Source organism: Scyliorhinus canicula, chromosome 2 (assembly GCF_902713615.1).
Source record: "Scyliorhinus canicula chromosome 2, sScyCan1.1, whole genome shotgun sequence".
In the NCBI taxonomy this organism is placed as follows: Eukaryota; Metazoa; Chordata; class Chondrichthyes; order Carcharhiniformes; family Scyliorhinidae; genus Scyliorhinus; species Scyliorhinus canicula.
This window is the reverse complement of record NC_052147.1, coordinates 99548124-99571614: the sequence shown is the minus strand read 5'-3', so window position 1 is coordinate 99571614 and position 23491 is coordinate 99548124. Positions and strand designations below refer to the sequence as shown.

Below are 23491 nucleotides of genomic sequence, written 5' to 3'. Positions count from 1 at the left end.
TCTGGTATCATTCCAATCAATCTTTTTGTATCTTCTCCAGTGCCTCTATATACTTTTTATATGTAAACTGTTGACAAGTGTTCGGAATGGTCTAACTAGACTGCTACACCAGTTTAATGTGACTTCTCTCGTATTCAATTCTATCCTTCTAGAAACAAACCCTAGTGCTTTACTTATTTTTCAAAGAAGTATGTATCCTCCTTGCTCTTCCTACCAAAATATAGTATCTACGTGCCCATTCTGAATTTTGAAATTGAGTCATGGAAGTCTACAGCACAGAAAAGGCCCTTCGTCCCATAGCTTCTGCACCCATCAAAAACAACCACCTAAGTATTTTAATTCCATTTTCCAGCCCTGGCCCCTTAGCCTTGTGTGTGCCTTGGTATTGCATGCATACATCTAAATACTTTTTAAATGTTATGAGGATCTGTGCCTTTCAGGCAGTGAATTCCAGACTCTCAGCAAGATCTGGATGAAAACGTTTTTTCTCACGTCCCCTATAAACCTCCTGGGCCCTTACCTTAAATTTATGCACCCGGTCATTGATCCCTCCACCAACGTGAAATTTCTTCATGTCTTTATCTATGCCACTCATCGAAGGCAGCACGGTAGTGCAGTGGGTTAGCCCTGCTGTCTCACGGCATCGAGGTCCCAGTTTCGATCCCGGCTCTGGGTCACTGTCCGTGTGGAGTTTGCACATTCTCCCCGTGTCTGCGTGGGTTTCACCTCCACAATCCAATGATGTTCAGATAGGTGGATTGGCCACGCTAAATTGCCCCTTAATTGGGGGAAAAAAGAATTGGGTACTCTAAATTAAAAAAAAAATTTATGCCACTCATCTGACAACATAAATTCAATTCATTTTTGTAAAAATTGAACAACAATGGCCTTAGTACTGATCTGCCACTTCCCACCATTTGCACAATCTGAGTATTTACCTTTTAAATCTCACTGTTTTCTTTGCTTTAATAAATTTACAGTACCCAATTTTTATTTTACAATTAAGGGGTAATTTAGTGTGGTCAATCCACCTACCTGGCACATCTTTGGGTTGTGGGGGTGAAACCCACGCAAACACGGGGAAAATGTGCAAACTCCACACGGACAGTGACCCAGAGCCGGGATCGAACCCGGGTCCTCAGTGCCGTAGTCCCAGTGTGTGTTGTAGCCAAATTCTTATCCCCCGTTTTGTTATCTGTTATCTATTCTGAGAGCTTGGTCATAAATTTTAAGAGGGAATACAGGAGAAACCTTTACTCTGGTTAGAATGTGGAACTTGCTATATAGAAAAGTTAAAGGAAATAGCACTGAAGCATTTTAGGGTGGGTTAGATAAACACATAGGAGAAAAAGAAATAGAATACATATTGATGGGGTGAGATGAGGTAGTGCAGGAGGAGGTTCGAGTGGAAAATATTCACCAGCATTGACCAGTTGGGCCGACTAGCCTGTTTGTGCTGTAAATTCTCTGCTCATTGGAGTTGGTTTTCAGTCAGTGTCGGTCGCCGGTTGGTTTTTGGTCAGTCTGTCGGTCGCCGGTTGGTTTTTGGTCAGTGTCGGTCGCCGGTTGGTTTTCGGTCAGTGTCTGTCGCTGGTTGGTTTTCGGTCAGTGTCTGTCGCTGGTTGGTTTTCAGTCAGTGTCGGTCGCCGGTTGGTTTTTGGTCAGTCTGTCGGTCGCCGGTTGGTTTTTGGTCAGTGTCGGTCGCCGGTTGGTTTTCGGTCAGTGTCTGTCGCTGGTTGGTTTTCGGTCAGTGTCTGTCGCTGGTTGGTTTTCAGTCAGTGTCGGTCGCCGGTTGGTTTTTGGTCAGTCTGTCGGTCGCCGGTTGGTTTTCGGTCAGTGTCGGTTGCCGGTTGGTTTTCGGTCAGTGTCTGTCGCTGGTTGGTTTTCAGTCAGTGTCGGTCGCCGGTTGGTTTTTGGTCAGTCTGTCGGTCGCCGGTTGGTTTTTGGTCAGTCTGTCGGTCGCCGGTTGGTTTTTGGTCAGTCTGTCGGTCGCCGGTTGGTTTTCGGTCAGTGTCTGTCGTCGGTTGGTTTTCAGTCAGTGTCGGTCGCCGGTTGGCTTTCGGTCAGTCGGTCGCCGGTTGGCTTTCGGTCAGTCGGTCGCCGGTTGGTTTTCGGTCAGTCGGTCGCCGGTTGGCTTTCGGTCAGTCGGTCGCCGGTTGGTTTTCGGTCAGTCGGTCGCCGGTTGGTTTTCGGTCAGTCAGTATACAGGAGACGAGATACTCTTTAGAGCAGTGTTCTTTCAGGTGGATTCCTAGGCTACATATCTGGGTCTTTTAATTTAGAGTACCCAACTATTTTTTTTTTAAATTAAGGGGCCATTTAGTGTGGCCAATCCACCTAACCTGCACATCTTTGGATTGTGTGAGTGAAACCCACACAGACATGGGGAGAATGTGAAAACTCTGCACCGGACAGTGACGCGGGGTGCTGTGAGGCAGCAGTGCTAACCACTGCCGCTGTGTCGCGCATAGATCTGGGTCTTTGGGGGTGAAGCAAATGACTGCAAATGCTGGAATCTAAAACAAAAACAGAAATTACTGGACAATCGCAGCCAGTCTGACAGTGTCTGTCAGAGAGAGGAGAGATAACGTTTAGAATCTGGATGAGTCTGTCAAATCTGGAGGGAACTGGAAATGGGGTCAGATTTATATTGTTGTGTGGGTGTGGTGGAAATCCTGCCCCACCGCACTCTCCATACCCCAAAAAACAATAAGGGGGGTTTTGAATCTATGCCATCAGACCATTTGTGGGCAACATTCCATCATAGCTAACAAATGTGGAGGGTGGGCATGGACGTTATCCGTGAATTTTACATTAATTGATTTTAACTTGGCACATTACCACCTCCAGTTTGCTCCAGTTAGAAATGTTTAGTTTTAGTCTGAGGGATGCAGCACTGCAGTGCTGGTTTTCACTTCTAAGCATGGATTGGTAAATTTACACTGATGGGAATGATTATTAGGGCGTGGAAGGTCTCCCCTGTACTTGAGTGCTTGAGGCATATAATCCAAGGACTCTTTGAAGAACAGTGGTGCTTTAATTTAGATTTAATATATTTGAAAGGAAGCTAGATGAGTACGTGAGGGAGGGAGTAACAACATAATTAGATGATCACAGGTAAAGCTAGATAGGTTCACAAACACCAACAGAGACCTGGTGGGCTAAATATTTCTGCACTGAGATCCTGTGTAATTTACATATATTTTATAGGCCATAGCAGCCATACCTACAAAATGACACTCCTGTGCAAATGGTTAGCAGAACCTTTTGCATGTGTTCCTATTTTATCTGGAATGTACATACTGAAAGGGCAGCACGGTAGCATTGTGGATAGCACAATGGCTTCACAGCTCCAGGGTCCCAGGTTCGATTCCGGCTTGGGTCACTGTCTGTGCGGAGTCTGCACATCCTCCCCGTGTGTGCGTGGGTTTCCTCCAGGTGCTCCGGTTTCCTCCCACAGTCACAAAGATGTGCAGGTTAGGTGGATTGGCCATGATAAATTGCCCTTAGTGTACAAAATTGCCCTTAGTGTTGGGTGGAGTTACTGGGTTATTGGGATAGGGGGAGGTGTTGACCTTGGGTAGTGTGCTCTTTCCAAGAGCTGGTGCATACTCGATGGGCCGAATGGCCTCCTTCTGCACTGTAAATTCTATGAAAGGGAGGTAGAAGCAGATTCGAGAAGTTTCAAAGTGAATTCTGAATTAAATCCATTAAGCGGCAAAAATTGCAAGATTCTGGCAAGTGTGGGGTAGGAATTTGGATAGCTTTTTGAGCTGGCATAGGCATGATGGGATGAATGGCTTTTTAAAAATTAATTTACGGGATGTTGGTGTCGCTGGTTAGGCCAGCATTTATTGCCCATCCCTTGTTGCCCTCCAGAGGGAGATGGTGAGTTGCCGACTTGAACTGCTCCTTGAGGTGTCGGTACACCCACTGCTGTTGGGGACGGAGTTCTGGGATGTTTCCCCAGCGACTGTGAAGGAACAGCGATATATTTCTAAGTCAGGGTGCTGAGTGACTTGGAGGGATACATCCAGGTGGTGGGGTTCCCAGGTATCTGCTGCTCTTGTCCTTCTAGATGGTACTGTGTTTGGAAGGTGCTGACTAAGGAACCTTGGTGAGTTCTTGCAGTGCATCTTGTAGATGGTGCACATAGCTGCCACTGGTCCGTCGGTGGCTGAGGGTTTGAATGTTTGTGGAAAGGGCAGCAATCTTACGGGCTGCTTTGTCTTGGATGGCGTCAAGCTTCTTGTGTTGTTGGAGCTGCACTCATCCAGGCAAGTGGAGAGCGTTCCATTACACTTTTTTTTTTACAAATAAATTGAGTACTCGATTCATTTTCCAATTAAGGGGCAATTTAGCATGGCCAATCTACCTAATCTGCACATCTTTTGGGTTGTGGGGGCGAAACCCATGCAGACACGGGGAAAATATGCAAACTCCACACGGACAGTGACCCAGAGCCAGGATCGAACCTGGGACCTCGGTGCTGTGTGGCAGCAGTGCTAACTACTGTGCCACCGTGCTGCCCTTTTCCATTATACTCCTGACTTGTGCCTTGATGGTGGACAGGCTTTGGGGGTCAGGTGGCGAGTTACTTCCTGCAGGATTCCAAGCCTTTGACCTGCCTTGATAGCCATAATATAAGGCCATGAGACAAAGGAACAGAATTAAGCCACAAGACCCATCGTGTCTGCTCCGACATTCAATCATTGCTGGTATTTTTCTCATCCCCATTCTCCTGCCTTCTCCCCATAACTCCTGATCGCCTTATTAATCAAGAACCTGTCTATCTCTGTCTTAAAGACACTCCGTGATTTGACCTCCACAGTCTTCTGCGGCAAAGAGTTCCACAGATTCACCACCCTCTGGCTGATTGAAATTCCTCATTTCTGTCTTAAAGGATTGCCCCTTCTGTCTGAGGTTGTGCCCTCTGGTTCTGGTTTTTCCTACCAGTAGAAACATTCTCTCCGCATCCACTCTATCCAGGTCTCGCAGTACATGTAAGTTTCAACAAGATTCCCCTTCATTCTTCTAAACTCCCAATGAGTACAGACCCAGAGTCCTCAACCATTCCTTCTATTACAAGCTGATTATTCTTGTGAACCACTGGACCCTTTCCAAGGCCAACACATCCTTCGATACAGGGCTCAAAACTGTTCACAGTACTCCAAATTGGGTCTGACCAGAGCCTTATACAGCCTCAGAAGTACATCCCTGCTCTTGTATTCTAGCCCTCTCGGCATGCATGCTAGCATCGCATTTGCCTTCCTTTGTTATTTATAAATTTAGAGTACCCAATTCATTTTTTTCCAATTTAAGGGGCAATTTAGCGTGGCCAATCCACCTAGCCTGCACATCTTTGGGCTGTGCAAACAGGGAAAATGTGCAAACCCCACACTGGCAGTGACCCAGAGCCACGATTGAACCTGGGACCTCGGTGCCATGTGGCAGCAGTGCTAGCCTCTGTGCCATCGTGCTGCCTTTGCACTTGCCTTCCTAACTACTGACTGAACTCGCACGTTAACCTTCTGAGAATCGTGAACAAGGACTCCCAAGTCCCCCTGTGCTTCTGATTTCCTAAGCATTTCCCCATTTAGAAAATAGTCTACGCCTCCATTCCTCCTTCCACCGTGCATCACCTCACACTTTTCCAAATTGTGTTCCATCTGCCATTTCTTTGCCCACTCTCTGAGCCTGTCCACATCCTTCGGCAGCCCCCCTGCTTCCTCACTACGCCTGTCCCTCTGCTTATCTTTGTATTATCTGTAAATTTAGCAACATTGCCCTCAGTTTCTTTTTCCAGATCACTAATGGTTAATCCAGTTCAGTTTCTGATCAATGGTAACCCCATGATGTTTGTGGGGGATTCAGCGATGGTAATGCCATTGAATGTCATGGGGCGGTGGTTAGATCCTCTAGTAGGAGATGGTCATTGCATGGCACATGTGTGGCGCGAATGTAACTTGCCACTTGTCAGCCCAAGCCTGGATATTGTCCAGGTCTTGCTTCATTCGGACATGGATTGTTTCATTATCTGAGGAGTCGCGAATGGTGCTGAACATTGTGCAGTCATCCGCAAACGTCCCCACTTCTGACCTTGTGTTGGAAGTGAGGTCATTCATGAAGCAGCTGAAGATGGTTGGGCCTGGACACTTCCCTGAGGAGCTCCTGCAGTGATGTCCTGGAGCTGAGATGATTGACCTCCAACCACCACAACCATCTTCCTTTGTGCCAGGTATGACTCCAATCAATGGAGAGATTTCCCCCTGATTCCCATTGACTCAAGTTTTGCTTGGGGTCCTTGATGCCATATTCGGTAAAATGCTGCCTTGGTGCCAAGTGCAGACACCTCTGGCATTCAGCTCTTTTTGTCCATGTTTGAACCAAGGCTGTGTTGAGGTCAGGAGCTGAGTGACCCTCGTGGAACCCAAGCTGAGCGTCCGTGAGCAGGTTATTGCTGAGTAAGTGCCGTTTGATAGCACTATTGATGACTTCTTCCATCACTTTGCTGATGATGGAGAGTAGGCTGATAGAGCAGTATTTGGCTGGGCTGGATTCGTCCTGTTTCTTGTGTACAGGACACACCTGGGCATTTTTCCACATTGCCGGGTAGATGCCAGTGTTGTAGCTGCACTGGAACAGCTTGGCTAGGGGGGTGCGGCCAGTTCTGGGGCACAAGTCTTCAGTACTATTGCCAGAATAGTGTCAGTGCCGTCAGCACATGGAGTGAATTGTATTGGCTGAAGACTGACATCTGTGATGCTGGGGACCTCCGGAGGAGATTGAGATGGATCATCCACTCTGAATTGTAGCGCATGGGGGGGAGGCAGTGGAATTATCGCTGACTAGTAATCCAGAGACCCAGGATACACCCGGGATCGAACCAGGCACCGGAAACTACAACGGCAAGCCCAGCAAAGTCCGTCCGGTTTCATTCATGTTTTGTGTTTCCGTAGCGGTTGAGTACAACGGAGTGGCTTGCTAGGCCATTTCAGAGTCAACCACATTGCTGTCACATGTAGGCCAGATGAGGCAAGGGTCGCAGATTTCCTTCCCTAAGGTTTTTACAAGTGACAATGGTTTCATGGCCATCATTAGACTTTTGATTTCAGATATTTTATTGAGTTTGAATTCCATCACGTGCTGTGGTGGGATTTGAACCCGGGTCCCCAAATCATTATCCTGGGTCCCTGGATTACTAGTCAGCGATAATTCCACTGCCTCCCCCCATGCGCTACAATTCTGTTATTTGAAGAATCAGCTGCCCTAAAACATGGTGTGTGATTGTAGGTGAGATTGGGCATTTCTGGGAAACCTACAAAGGTAAGCAAAAACTGCATTTAAGTCATGGCTTCCATGACCTCGGAACATCTCAAAGCAAGTTTCTGGCAATGAAATAATTTTTGAAGTATAGCCACTGTAGTGTAGGAGGCACCTCCCATCTTCCCTCACCTAACACTTTTCTTCATAACCCTTTACTAGTTCTCTCGCATATGCTTATCGAGCAGCAAGTGGTTAGGATCTGGAATGCACTGCCTGTGTATGTAGTAGTGGTAGATTCAAATGTTAGTTTCAAAGTGGAATTGAATGAGCACCTGAGGAGAGAAAATGGGAAAGGGAGGGGGGGGAGTAGGCAAATTAAGTTGTTCATGCAGAGAGCTGGCACAAACATGGGCTGAATGGCCTGCAAACCTGCAGAGATTCGATGATTCTAACCTCTGCCCTAGGTACACCAATGCTGTTCCCCTCAACTTTTCCCTATGGTGTGATGGTGACCAAGTAAGCTGAATTTAATGATGATTGAAGGGTAAATATTGAACTGGACAGTGGGACAAATTCGCCTGCTCTTCCCTAGGGGGCTGCATAGGGTTTTTAGTTCTTGTGGGTAACTTTATGGATTCTGTGGCAGCAATCTTTGGAATGGAGCTTGAATATTCTGACTTTGACAACAGTATTAATTACTTCACCATCTTAAAAAGAAACTACTCTCCGCATATTATTTCATAAACTTTATCGGTCAAATTAGAGAGTACTATACGTCAACACTTTTGTGCTTTGAAGCTCCTGCAGTGAATTTTATAGGATCTGTAACTGTATAAATCATCAAAATCAGACTGGGCATGTTGGGATATGAATTTTACAACAGAATTCTCCAACTAGAAGCCAGCAGCAAATCGGAATAAATCTTTACAAATTGTTGATTATGCCTCAGCTGGATCAGATATATTAATAAAGTAAATGATTGGGCAAAACCATGATCAACGAATTTTGATGTAGGCAAATCAGGGTTTTCATTTTGGGCCTAAAAGGATAGAACAAGGTACTTTCCAAATAGTCAAAAAAAAGAAAAGTAGGGCCAGATACATGGATCATTTGACACGTCATGAACAAGTGAAGAAAATAATCAAACTATCTAATTGAATACTGGACTTTAGCTATTTGAAAATTAGAATTCAAGGGGGTAGAGTCATGCTTTAGTTATGCAAAGCTTTGGTTAGGTCACTCCAGGAATACCGAGAATAATTCTCGGCACCACCTCTTCAGGAGGATATATTGGTCTTGAAACGAGTGCAGCATAGGGCCTGATTACACAAACTGCCTTTGTATTCCTGAATACAAGTGGAGATTGAGATATGAAGTGGAGCAGATATGGGAGAGCTGATTGGGCAATCTAGGAGGAAGAAATTCTTAAAGGTTAGAGCTGACCGTAAAAAGGTGGAAATTAATAAACACCTCCAAACGTCTTCTACCTTTTGTGTGGAATTGACTTCCGCAAATAGCAATTAATGCTAGATCAATTACTAATTTTAAAACTGAATATTTTTGTTATCTGAAGATATTAAGAGATATGAGGAGGTGGGTTTATGGAGGTAAAGTTTCAGATCAACCCTGCTCTGATTGAATGGTGGAACAGACTTGAGCAGTTGAATTGCGTACTCTGTTCTTATGGTGTCCAATTTTGGATATCACTTTAAGGCAGATTCCAAGGCTGTGGTAGAGACAGTGGAGAGCAGATTTGCCCTAACATAAGGGATGGAGGAGTGCAGTTCTGTAAAGACTAATGAAGCTACAGTTCTTATTAGAGCAGGAAAGGTTCAGAGGTATTCAAAATCATGAGGTGCTTTTCATAGAGTACATGGAGATAAATTCTCATTGGCAGCACAGTTGGTAACCAGTGTTTGGATCTTTGTCAGTCTGGCCTTGCTCAACATCTGTGCTTTCTACCCTTCCTTCATCTACCGTATGAACATATGAAATGATGTCTGAATATTGCATCTCGCTGCCAGTGCCATTTTGCAGTCTGGTCACGACCGGGACCATGGGTGATTGCTGCTGCAATGTGCATCCATCCTAAAGGGGCATAGTCTTCAATTTTTCCAGTCAAAAATGAAAGGTGCTGCATAGGAATAGGAGCAAACCATTCAACCCTTGAGCTTGTTTGCTATTCAGTCAGATCATGCCTGATCTGTATCTTGACTCCGTGTACTTGTCTTTGTTTTGTAACATGAAAATGTTGCCCAATAAAAATCTTATCAAGCTGTTTTGCAATTTTCAGTGGGCATGCCCCCTGCACTTATCCCACACCCTTCTACCAAGGCTCAACTGGCTTTTCTTTTTGTTAGATTCCATATGAAGACCTATTTCCCGTGTGATGAATGTAGAAATTTTATATTTGTGGCAGTAATGTTACTTAAATACCCTGGCTTAAAATTAATGCAGTGTGTTTACTAACGCTGCAATGACCTCGTGGAAGGTGAGGTCATGAATTACTTTAACCATTTACCACTTTACAGAATTATGGCTAATGGGAAATTGTTTTGATTGCCAGAGATTTCCTGGAGAGTTGATAATATTTCGATCCCAGACCAGATCCCAACAGTGGGAGGCTACTGGGCAGAAATGCCAATATTATATTTTAATTTTGTAAGACTGAGAGGAAAGGATACCTCGCTCCAGGAGTGATTTCATGATGAAATAGAGAGATAGTATTTTAATACAAACTTTATTACTAACACTGTTAAAATAACAATACACCAGAAAATAACTTACAATTATCCCATGAACAGTACTACTTCATACAGTGAATACACTACCCTTAACTGCTATATTTATTCCCACTCAAAACAAGAAAAACACACTTAAATACCATTAGCACATAGAAATACTTGCTGTACAGAGAAAGACGGATCTAGTACCATTGCTTTAAAGAAAGACCTGCATTCTGGCAGTATGTCTTCAGAAGATGCTTCTCTACTCTTTTCAGCCCCCCTGTTCTCAGACAATTAAGTACTGCTTTAAAGACTATTATCTCTTTTAACTGAACTTCAGAGAGCAAACTGCTTGACCTCTGTTCATAGCTTCATCTGGAACTCCACTGACCTGTTTTCCCTGCAAACTACCTGATACCTTCGCTCCACCCAGTAGCAACCTCATTTTACTGAGCTGAAATCTAATTAGCTCCCCAGGGACTCCTTAATCCAAACAAAACTGTATTAGCCCAAAACTTTTACAATAGCTTAATTGTACCCGAATCCCTTGTCTTTTATAGAATCCCGACAGTGCAAAAGGAGGCCATTTGGCCCATCAAGACTACACTAACTCTCTGGACGAACACCCTACCAAAGCCCACTTCCTCACCCTATCCCTGTAACCCCACCTAACCTTTTGGACACCACAGGCAATTTGGCATGACCAATCCACCTATCCTGCGCATCTTTGGACTGTAGAAGGAAACCGGAGCACCCTGAGGAAACCCACACAGACGCTGAGAGAACGTACAAACTCTACCCAAAAACAGTCGCCAAGGCTGTAATTGAACCCGGATCCCTGGCGCTGTGAGGCAATAGTGCAAACCGCTGTGCCAGTTTGCGCACAAACTAGGATTTCTTTTAAAACACACTGCAGCAGTAAAACTCTTACCCAGGCTTATAATCCTTACTACACCAAATACCTATAATATAATCTGAAATTCCTACATTGATCACAATTTGAGGGATTATATTTAGTCCTAGCTAAACAGGCGATGGGACATCTTAGTGAGATACAGACGTAATTAATGGGAGGAGAACAATCTGTCTGTAGTTTGCAGTTTTGCAAAATGATGTTAGGTTGAGCAGAAGAGTTTGACAAAACAGAATACTGGATCTGCTCTTAAGGGTGTCTCTCTCCAAATCTCTGCACAGATAAACAAGATATGTGTTTTTGTTAACTTTATAAGTGGCATTTTGAACTGTATTGTGTTACTTAGTGGCAAGTGTAGATAAGGGTTTTTTCCTATTTATTTGATGATGTGGGTAATGCTGTGTTTCAATGCAAATTTATTTTAACATAAAGGATACCTGTTGGTCGCCACTCCTGCAGTGAAGTATCCTTTCCCCAGAGTTTTACAAATTGAAATTGTGTGGTGTTCTCGTCCGGTATCCAAATAGAGATCTTGGATCTGGTCCAATACCCTAACAGAGATCTGGGATCTGGTCTGATACCCTAACGTGGAGCTGGCACCTGGTCCGATACCCGAATTTAATTATAGGGTTATGACACCTTGTTTCAGATTCCCCCACCAGAGGCAAGAGTTTCTCTAAGATTGAAGGATTTGTTAGGGTAGGTAAACACCTCTGTTAGATCAGCCCTGATCAAAGTGCAGAACTCTCCAAATCCCAGGTTGCTTTAATCCTGCCATGTTTAGGAATTGTTATCTAAACACCTCAGCCAGCAAATATGGCAAGAATTAAAAATGTTACCAGATTTGACAGTATGCCAGTTGGGGGAAATTATTGTTGTCTCAGTTTACTGCAGCATGCTTCCCCTCAACAAGGAATGCCCAAACTTTACATCAATAAAATATTTTACAAATAATTCTCGCTGATTTTAATGATTTATTTTTTACCTGTCTGTTTGTGTTCACTTGGAGCCCCAGGCAAACACCATTTATAACACCGACTCAAGCCGTTCTGTAAGGATTGATGGTGATTACTTCAGCTCATTCATGATTTAAAATAAATCCTGAGAGTCTATGGTTTAGCTCCATAACAACCTTTGCCCAGCAAAGGGAATGTGCAGTCTGTCTTTGGTGCATTAAGTTTGAACTTCTAGTGGGAGCTATCCATTCATTTATACTTGTCTCTTCCCCATGCTCCACCCTTCCCACTACTCACCCCCTGCCAGAGAATGATATAGTCTCATTGCGTGGGTGGCACGGTAGCACAGTGGTTAACACTATTGCTTCACTGTACCAGGGTCCCGGGTTCGATTCCCGCTTGGGTCACTGTCTGTGCGGAGTCTGCACGTTCTCCCCATGTCTGCACGGGTTTCCTCCGGGTGCTCCGGTTTCCTCCCACAAGTCCTGAAAGATGTGCTGTCAGGTGAATTGGACATTCGGAATTCTCCCTCTGTGTACCTGAGCAGGCGCTGGAGTGTGGCGACTAGGGAATCTTCACAGTAACTTCATTGCAGTGTTAATGTCAGCCTACCTGTGACAATAATAAAGATGATTAATTATTGTATGTTTCTAATGAAGGATCTCCGGTCCATTGCATGGTAGTGTAGTGCTTATGTTTTTGGATTTGTGATCCATCTAAGGAATGAAAGTTCAAATCCTACAATGGCAGCTGAATTTTTAAACAAATGTGGATCTAAAAACCTGGTATCAGTAAAAGTGACAATGCAACTAGCAGCTGGCCTTGAGAGAAAAAAACCTGACCCTGATTTGGTAATGCCCTTTAAAAATGAGACTTGCCAACCTTGTCTGAACTTCGTGCATCCAGCCTCACATCCCTCTTGGCTGGCTCTTAAATGCCCTCTGGAGTGGCCTAACAAACCATTCAATTATGCCAAATCATTACATCTTGCCAACCAGGAATCTGCAGTAAATGCAGGCATTGCCGGCAAAAACTGTATCCAGAGATGGCAGCACGGTGGCGCAGTGGTTCGCCCTGTTGCCTCACGACGCTGAGGTCCCAGGTTCGATCCTGGCTCTGGGTCACTGTCCTCATGGAGTTTGCAGATTCTCCCCGTGTTTGTGTGGGTTTCGCCCCCACAACCCAAAGATGTGCAGGTTGGGTGGATTGGCCATGCTAAATTGCCCCTTAATTGGAAAAAATGAATTGGGTGCTCTAAAATTTAAAAAAAAAACTATCCAGAGAATGAATCGTAGAGAAAAAAATACTGACTAATCTATTCCGTTTTGGGTGGGTCTGAGAGGTGTGTGCAGATAATAATCTTTATTATTGTCACAAGTAGGCTTACATTAACACTGCAATTAAATTACTGTGAAAAGCCCCTAGTCGCCACATTCCGACGCCTGTTATTGCTAATCGAGCGCTAGTTCTTTATTGCTCATTCCCAAGTTCTACTAGAATACATCACTGCTCTTAGCTGAGCAGTAGTATTAAACCTGCAGTCAGCTGCTTCAATAAGGTGCGAGTTTAATAGTGTCTGAGGCTCTCCTGACACTTAGAACCTTGTGTATTCTAGCAATGGGGAGGGGGAAGTCTCCTTTGGTTAAGGCTGTGTATGCGAACCTGCCTTATTGCCTCATGATCCATTGCAGTGTGCCCGTGCAAAGAAACAGGATAATTGGATAATTTGAGGGCCATGCTCAGATGGCGTAGTGTGTGCTGTGTTTTCCGAAGACTAACCGGCAGAATATAAAGTTGCTGCTCTCCATTGTATTTGATTTTTGCTGTATATTTGAACATAACCGTCAAAAAAACAAACTGTTTGCATTGACAGTCTCACCTCTTGGGGAGTAATTACAGGAGCTCCTAGGGATGATTCCCTCTTTACTTGGGGGAATATCAGGCCTCATTTTCAGTAATCCTTCATTTAAACTTAGCTGTTGGTGCAAACCCTTTGAATTATGGGAGAGAATGGCCATCTAATTCGATTATGGGGGGAACCCCATCAGTTTGGGGAGGGGGAGATCAGTAACACAAATCTATTGTCCATTTTGCCTGGATGATTTTGAGTGTGTTATATTTAGTGAATGAGTCTGTCAAATGTTTACAACTTCCATTCTGCTCTTGTTTTACAGGTGCAATTATGAAATGTCCTGCCTCTTGATGTCGTACAACATGAACTGCACTGATTGTAATGTATCCAGGTTAAGCAGCACAGCCATGGGTAAGATGATGCTGGGACACAACGGGGTCAGAGGCAGCAGAGACTATGACGAGGGAGTGGCCGAAACCGAGAGCAAACATCGTAAGACGTACCCACTCCGGAAGCGCATGCATGCGCAGCCAGGCAATTTCTCTTCCCAAGGGATTGCCAAGGAGCTGCAAGGGACAGTGGTCAATGAAATGAGCACCACGCAGGATATTGTGGAGCAGTGGAATTATCAAGGCAGTCAGGACCGACTTAGAGGTGAGGCACCCCAGGCAGAGAGGAGCGAAGACATTGGCAAAGAGAACTCGAAGATTGTGGCTGTGATGCCACGTGTTGCTGAGTCACGCCCACGAAGGCTGGCCAGCCTGAATGCGGAGGCGGTCAACAATCTGCTGCTGGAGCGGGATGACGGCCCAACGTCCAACAGGCGCTGCCGAAAGGGTCCCAGCTGCGGTATGGAGTACGCTGAGAACAGGCCCGAGGGCAGGACAGGCCACCCAGCCAAAAAGCGAATTGGTAGCTCGTGTGGTTCATTGGATGGCGACGTTTTCACCTGCACTGAGAGTGAGCCTGCACCAGGCAGGAGTGGCTGGGAGAGTGGATTGGCTGAGCTACCCGCTAAGAAACGCATGGCCAGTCTCAATGCTGCCGCATTCCTCAAGTTGAGCAACACCAAGGATGTTTCAACTGGGCGGCGCAGCCGCGTGGATGGTGAGAGCAAAGCGGGCAAGGCAAGTGGTGGGACGCGGCCCTCCTGCCCGCATCCACTGGCTGGGCGTCGCTGTCCGCGAGCCAAAAGAAGGGACTCCAGGAGTGACATCGCAACGCGGCTCAACCCTGGCACTGACTCAGGGGATGTCAAAGGGCACAGTGAGGAGCCGGCCAGCGCAGGGCAGCACGCTAGAACATTGGCCATTAACACGGACCTTCCCTGCCCATATGCGGACAAGACCAATGGATATTTCCATCGGCTATCAATGCTTGTGGGAAGCCAAGCCATGATTCAGCCCAAGTACCAGGCTCTGGAGGAGAGCTCTGCTTCTGGTGCCGAGTTTACGCAACCAATGGCTCCATTTCAGTCACACTCTACGTTGACTTTGCTAGACAATTTTGTGTCTGGTCCAGACCACTACGAGTTTCTGCCTCCTGAGGTCTGCCTTGCTTCCCCGGTGGATGATCTCTACCTACACTACGATCGAAGTGATCTGTTGCCCATTGACTGCAATTCTCCGCAAGGCTGTGACATGTGCCCAGCTGCTTTCACCTGCTGTACTCCGCCCGATGACGAAGGGAGTCTCCTCATTTCGCAGAGTGCCGTGCCTTCAGGTGTCCCCTACACTCATGCTCCATGTGGGGGCAGCCTTTGCTATGTGGGAGATACAGCAACCATGCAGTGCATGGGCATGACTGGCTATGATCTTTGCAGAGTGCTCCATCCATCATTCAACAGGGATGTAGTCAGGAGGACTTTAACCTCCGATCGGACAAACTGTTTCCACGAGTTGGGGGTGAAAACGGGTACGTGGGTGAAAACCTAGATAACACAAACATTTAGTAGGCAAGGTTGTTTAAATATCATGGTACACCAAAATTTGGGACCATAAGTATAAGATAGTCACAACTGAATCCAACAACAGGAAATTAAGAATCTTGCCCAGAGTGGTGAGAATGTGAAACTTGCTACCCATAGAGTAACGGAGGCAATTAATATATATGCATATAAGGGGAAGCTAGAGAATGCTAAGGAATCATAGAATGGTTACAGCACAGGTTACTGCAATTCTGTGCACGAACCACTCAGCTGGTCCCATTCTTCCACCTTTTCCTTGTACCTTTTTTCTATTCTTACAAAATTCTCTGTGTCTGCGTGGGTCACAACCAGACAATCCTAAGACGTGCAGGGAAGGTGGATTGGCCACGCTAAATTGCCCCTTAATTAAGGAAAAAGTAAACTCTTACGAAATTATAAAATTTCCTTTTGAAAGCCAAAATGGAAGCTGCTTCCACCACTCTCTTGGGCAGTACGTTTCAAATCTTAAATAGACTCTGCACAAAAGGCTTTCCTCATGATGCCGTTAGTTGGGGTGGCACAGTGGTTAGCACTGCTGCCTCACGGTGCCGAGTCACTGTCCGTGTGGAGTTTCCACATTCTACCCATATCTGCGTGGGTCTCACCCCTATCACCCAAAGATGTGCAGGATAGGCGGATTGGTCATGCTAAATTACCCCTTTTTAAAAAAATAATTTTTATTCAAATTTTTCAACTACAAATTTTCTCCCAACAATAAAATAAACAGAGTATAACAATAAACAGGAAGAACCCCCCCCCAATACAAAGCAATAAATTAATAACAACACAAGAAAATAGCAGACAAACAGTCGCAAAAACAAACCCCCTTAACAGATCCCTAACCCTCCCCCCTTACTCCCTCCTCCCCGGGTTGCTGCTGAGATTGACCACCCTCTAACCCTCCGCCAGAAAATCGAGAAAGGGCTGCCACCGCCGGAAGAACCCTTGAACCGACCCCCTCGGCAAACTTGACCTTCTCCAGCCTCATTAACCCAGCCATGTCATTAACCCAGGCCTCCGGGCTCGGGGGCTTTGCGTCCCTCCACTGCAAAAGAATCCTATGCAGGACTACTAGAGACGCAAAGGCCAGAATGCAGGCCTCTCTCGCCTCCTGCACTCCTGGCTCCGATGCTACCCCGAAGATCGCGAGCCCCCAGCCCGGTTCCACCCTGGAGCCAACCAACTTGGACAGGGTCCCTGCCACCCCCTTCCAGAACCCCTCCAACGCCGGACACGCCCAGAACATGTGGGTATGGTTCGCCGGGCCCACCGAGCACCACCCACATCTGTCCTCTTCCCCAAAGAACCGGCTCATCCTGGCCCCAGTCATGTGCGCCCTATGCAGCACTTTCAGCTGAATCAAGCTGAGCCGTGCGCAAGAAGAGGACAAATTCACCCTCCCCAGTGCGTCCGCCCACGTCCCCTCGTTGATCTCCCCTAGCTCACTTCCCACTTCGCTTTCAGCTCCTCCACCGAGGCCTCCTCCTCCTCCTGCATCACCTGATAAATTGCCGAGATCTTACCCTCACCGACACACGTCCCTGAGAGCACCCTAACCTGCAGACCCCTAGGTGGCAGTAGCGGGAACTCCGCCACCTGCCGCTTAACAAACGCCCTAATCTGCATATACCTAAAATTGTTCCCAGGGGGGAGACCCCACTTCCCCTCCAACTCCTCTAAAGTCGCAAACTTCCTGTCGAGGAAAAGGTCCCCCATCCGCCTGATGCCTGCCCTATGCCAACTCAAAAACCGACCATCTATTCTCCCTGGTGCAAACCGGTGATTGCCTCAGTCCAAACTGAGGCCTTCACTTCCCCCCCCCCCGATGCCGCCTCCACTGCCCTCAAATTTTGAGTGAAACCACCACTACTGGACTCGTAGAATACCTTGCCGGGGGGAGTGGGGCCGTCACCAGCGCCTCCAAAGTTGTGCCCACACAAGACGCCGCCTCCATCCTCTTCCATGCGGCACCCCCCCCCCTCCATCACCCACCTACAGAACATTGCCACATTTGCAGCCCAGTAGTATCCACACAAGTTGGGCAACGCCAACCCACCTACCTCTCTGCCTCGCTCCAGGAATACCCTCCTCACCCTCGGGGTCTTGCGCGCCCACACGAACCCCAGAATACTCCTGTTAACCCTCCTTTAAAAAGAAAAGCCTTCGGGATCAATATGGGGAGGCACTGGAGGGGAAACAAGAACCTCGGGAGCACCGTCATCGCCATGGCCAAGGGCTCTATCACTAACGCAAAGAGCAGGGGAGACAAGGGGCACCCCTGCCTCGTCCCCCAGGACAGCCGAAAGTCTTCCGACCTCCTCCCATTCATCACCATTCTCGCTACCGGGGCACTATACAGCAGCCTCACCCAGCTAATGAATCCCTCACCAAACCCAAACCTCCTCAGCACCTCCCACAGGTAGCTCCACTCCACCCTGTCAACAGCTTTCTCCGCATCCATCGATGCTCCTATCTCCGCCTCCCCATCCACCGACGACATCATCATAACATTGAGCAGCCGCCGCACATTAACATTCAGCTGTCTCCCCTTCACAAACCCCGTTTGGTCCTCGTGTATAACCATCGGGACCACATCTTCCACCCTCCTGGACAGTATCTTGGCCAACAACTTTGCGTCCACGTTGAGGAGCGAGATCGGCCTTTAAGACCCACATTGGAGGGGGTCCTTATCCCGCTTCAGGATTAGTGAGATTATTGCTCTAGACATCGTCGGGGGCAATGCCCCCCCCCCGCCCTCTCCTCATTCAGGGTCCTCACAAGCAGCGGGCCCAGCAGATCCGAAAACCTCTTATAAAACTCCACCAGGAACCCATCAGGCCCCGGTGCCTTCCCTGTTTGCATGCTCCCCAGCACCTCCATCAGCTCCTCCAACTCGATTGGGGCCCCCAGACCCTCCACCCGCTCATCCTCCACCCTTGGGAACTCCAGCTTATCCAGAAAGCGGTCCATCCCACCCACCTCCCTAGGGGGCACCGCCCGGTACAGCCCCTCGTAAAAGGATCTGAACACCCTATTAATGTCCCTACCACTCCACACCAGGTTCCCTCCTGCATCTGTGGCTCCCCCTATCTCTCTCGCTGCCTCCCGCTTCCGGAGCTGGTGGACTTGCATCCGGCTTGCCTTATCCCCGTACTCATATACCGCCCCCTGTGCCCTCCTCCACTGCGCCTCCACCTTCCGGGTGGTCAGTATATCGAACTCCGCTTGGAGACTGCGACGCTTCCTCAAAAGCCCCTCTTCTAGGACATCCGCATACCTCCTGTCCACCCTTACCATTTCTTCCTCGAACCTCTCCCTCTCGACCCTCTCCGCCCTCTCCCTGTGCGCCCGAATAGATATCAGCTCCCCTCTAACCACCACCTTCAACGCTTCCCAAACCACCCCAACTTGCACCTCCCCGTTGTCATTGGCTTCCAAATACCCCTCTGTGCTCCTACGGAGCCGCCCACATACTTCCTCCTCTGCCAGCAGCCCCACATCTAACCTCCACAGCGGGCGCTGATCCTCCCCCTCCCCCAGCTCCAGGTCCACCGAGTGCGGGGCATTGTCAGATATAACTATCGCCGAATACTCCGCCCCAACAACTCTCGCGATTAGCGCCCTGCTGAGGACAAAAATGTCAATCCGGGATTAAGCCTTGTGGACATGGGAGAAAAAGGAAAACTCCCTACCTCCCGGCCTCAAAAACCTCCAAGGATCTACCCCTCCCATCTGATCCATGAACCCCCTCAGCACTGAGGCTGCCGCCGGCCTCTTACCCGTCCTTGACCTCGAACGATCCAGGGCTGGGTCCATTTTAACAGTGTTAAAATCCCCTCCCAAGATCAAGCCCCCTGTCTCCAGGTCCGGGACCCGGCTCAACATTCGCCGCATGAAGCTCGCATCGTCCCAGTTGGGGGCGTACACATTAACCAGAACCACCCGTTCCCCTTGAAGCCTACCACTCACCATTACGTATCTACCTGCGCTGTCCGCCACCACACTCGCTGCCACAAACGACATGCTCTTGCCAACTAAAATCGCCACCCCTCGATTCTTCGCATCCAGCCCCGAGTGAAATACCAGTCCAACCCAGCCCCATCTCAGCCTCTCCTGATCCGCCACCTTAAGGTGCGTCTCCTGGAGCATAGCCACGTCCTCTCCCAGCCTCTTCAGATGCGCCAAGACCCAGGACTGCTTCACCGGTCCATTCAGCCCCCTCACGTTCCATGTGACCAGCCGAATCTGGGGGGTCTTCCCCCTCCCTCTGCGGCGGTCAGCCATAGCTCTCCCTCGGCTCACCACGTGCCCGCAGAACCCCCCAGGCTCTTTCTCCAAGGTGGCAGACCCCCCCCCATCCCCAGCAGTTCCCCTTCGGCCCCAGCAGCAGCAACCCGGTACCCACCCTATTCCCCCCCCCAAGCTAGGGCCCCCCCTAGCTGCGTAACCCCTTCCATTGTACTTCTGTAAGCCAGCCGACTACTGCTGACCCCGGTTGCTCCCACCATCCCAACGACCCCCCCCCCCCCCAATGCAACACAACCACCACTCTTTTCCCCCCTCCCCCCACCCACCCAGTGCCGGCCTCGCACCTTTCTCTGCTCTAAAGCCGATTTTTTGACCGCTCCGTTCCTGGTCCAGTCCATCCACTGGCAGATTATCTTAGTGGCAGTGTTCCCACACGGGGAAAAGTCCCACCAGCACCGCTACGGGCCCTTAAAAGAGCCCAAAAGACCAAAAATAGCGTCAGCTACCGAACGTGCGGCTTAGCTCCGCATCACCGCAACCGGAAGTCTCGCTAAATTGCCCCTTAATTGGAAATTTGTTAGGCTAAAAAAGAAAACGTTGCTGTTAGTTCTGGTGGGGGAAAATAAATAGGACCGTCCAGCATTGGAGGGTTATGCTAATGAGGTGGATTGCGGGAAGTATAAATGCTGATATGGACTGGCTGGGCTGAATGATCTGTTTTTGTGTTTACATTCTATTTAATTATGGAGAAACATCTTGTGTGATAACCTCCTAGTAGTGTTGTTGGGGGTGCAAGAAAAGCACCTCTTCTATATTCAGAGTGCCCTGCAGCTGGTATGCAGGCTGTTTTGAGGGTAAACAGGGTAATTTGAGTTGTGGTTTATAATAATCTTCATTATTGTCACAAGTAGGCTTACATTAACACTGCAATGAAGTTACTGTGAAAAGCCCCTAATCGCCGCATCCCGGCGCCTGTTCAGGTACACACAGGGAGAATTCGGAATGTTCAAATGACCGAACAGCGCGTCTTTCGGGACTAGTGGGAGGAAACCAGAGCACCCGGAGTTGGCAGGGTAACCAGAATGATTGGACTGTTGCTCATCTTTAAAGTAGCAGTATTCAATATGTGGGACTTGGAGCCTGCTCCTGTCCTTTCCTGCAGCCACTTTCAGGCCCACACTAAAGGACCAAGAGCGGGAGGGAGGGCGGTGAATGGAGTTGAGTAGGCAGAATTAATCAGTTAAAAGTGAGTGTCTGGAATGAGCTGCCAGAGGCAGTAGTGGAGGCGGGTACGACTTTGTCTTTTAAAAAGCAGTTCGACAGTTATATGGGTAAGATGGGTATAGAAGGATATGGGCCTAATGTGGGCAATTGGGACTAGCTTAGTGGTTAAAAACTGGGCGGCATGGACAAGTTGGGCTGAAGGACCTGATTCCATGCTGTAAACCTCTATGACTTGAGTAACTGTCCACTTTTGTTTTTTTTTCTTAAATTTAGAGTACCCAATTCATTTTTTCCAATTAAGGGGTAATTTAGCGTGGCCAATCCACCTAGCCTGCACATCTTTGGGTTGTGGGGGTGAAACCAATGCAAACATGGGGAGAATGTGCAAACTCCACACTGACAGTGACCCAGAGCCGGGATCGAACCTGGGACCTCGGCGGCGTGAGGCAGCAGGGCTAACCCACTGCGCCACCGTGCTGCCCCTTGATATTGCTCTTTTGGCAGCAGTTCCAATGGGTGCATCCAGGGGCTTCACCAGGAATCATCATTGGGTCACCAGGCGAGTGAGGGTGAGATGGGGGTCACAGGGAAGAGGTTACGGGAGTGGAGAATGGATGGCGTCAGAGGCAGTGGTATTCAGCCTGGCACTTGGGGAACGCACCTGGCAAACCTGACTGAGCTTGCTGAGGAGGCACTAGAAAGTCATGCAACTCATTTCATCCCTGTGCCACCGTTAAATTCTGATGGACTCAGATATTTGGTATCAATTTGCTCATTAATGAGACTAATAGACATCCCGCCATGTGCAGGAGATTTTCCTGCTGGTGGGAGACTGACTCTGTCACTCCTCTGATTAGAGAGCCCAGTCACCATGTTTGCTGCAGTGATGGACTTGATTAAATTCTGACCTGTATTTCTTTTACACCTTTCATTCCCAAAGTGCCTTTTACTTTGAGAAGTATCGCCACTTTTAATGTAGTAAGTATAGCAACCAATTAACGTACAGGATGGAACCAAAGAACAATAATATGATAATGACCGTAATCTGTTTTGATGATGGTGTTTGCAAGATAAATATTCGCCAGGACACTGGGGTGAACTACTCTGCTCTTTTTCAAAAGCGTACCATGGATTCTTTTTGTGCCCACCTGAGAGACCAGATGGGGACTTGAGTTCATGTCTCATTTGAAAGGGGCACCACAAACTGTGCAGCACTCCCTCAGTACTGGGGTTCTACTGCTGAGCTACAGCTTACACCAAGGAAAATCTAATTGTACTGCCCACCTCTGCCCCAGCTGAGATCACCTAAGCCTTGGCCTTGTCTGCCATGAAGTGCGTGTCCTGGAACAAAAGAAGAAATTTGCCCTGCAAGAAAAAAGTACTAAAGAACCGATTTATTCCAACATCCAGTCTTTTTGAGGACAGAGTTCTAGATTCCTACTAGGAGTTTCCTGATTTCCCTCCTGAATTGGCCAGAAAGACCATTTCTCCCCAGCAGAGAAAATAGTTTCTCAGTAGCTACCCAGTAGAATTGTACAGCACAGAAGAAGGTCTTTAACCTATCGTACCAATGTCTCATCTTTGAAAGAGTTATCCAGTTATTCCCACTCCTGTGTTCTTCCCAGAGCTGCTGTTCCAGGAACAGACAAATCCCTTGAGGAATAAAAGAAAGTAGGAAGGAACTTGAGGAAGGAGGGTTAAAAGGGGTAATGAAAAGTAATTGGCAAAGCAGATTAAGGAGAATCCCAAGGCTTTTATACGTGTATAAAGAGCATGAGGGAAAGGGTTAGCGGAGGACAGCGGAGGGAATCCGTGTGGAGCCAGAAGAAATGGGCGAGGTACTAAATGAGTACTCTGCATCAGTATTCACCAAAGAGAAAAAGTTGGTGGATAATGAGTCTAGGGAAGGGTATGTCGATAGCCTGGGTCATGCTGATAACGGTGTTGGGCGTCTTGAAAAACATTAAGGTAGATAAATCCCCAGGGCCTGATGGGATCTAATCCAAAATACTGAGGGAGGCAAGGGAGGAAATTGCTGGGGCCTTGACAGAAATCTTTGTACCTCTTCTCTACAGGTGAGATACCAGAAGACTGGAGAATAGCCAATGTTTATCCTTTGTTTAAGAAGGGTAGCAAGGGTAGTCCAGGAAATTACAGGCTGGTGAACCTTACGTCAGTGGTAGGGAAATTATTCAAGAGGATTCTTCGGAACAGGATTTACTCCCTTTTGGAAACAAGTGGACTTATTAGTGAGAGCAGCATGGTCTTGTGGAGGGGAGGTTGTGTCTCAATAACTTGATCGAGTTTTTTGAGGAAGTGATGAAGATGATTGAAGTGAGG

At 47.7% G+C, this 23491-nt stretch overlaps 1 protein-coding gene across 5 annotated transcripts in view; it reads left to right on the top strand.

Moving 5' to 3' along the window:
• Positions 1 to 23491, top strand: part of bahd1 (bromo adjacent homology domain containing 1) — a 98811-nt gene that overhangs the window by 31248 nt on the left and 44072 nt on the right. For all 5 annotated transcript variants that reach the window (XR_005458657.1, XM_038783945.1, XM_038783966.1 and 2 more), the window contains exon 2: positions 14036 to 15627. Coding sequence is in view for 4 of the 5 variants with exons in the window: in XM_038783945.1 (XP_038639873.1) it covers positions 14036 to 15627 (1592 nt within the window). In the remaining variant the exon portion in view is untranslated. The remainder of the gene's footprint in view (positions 1 to 14035; positions 15628 to 23491) is intronic.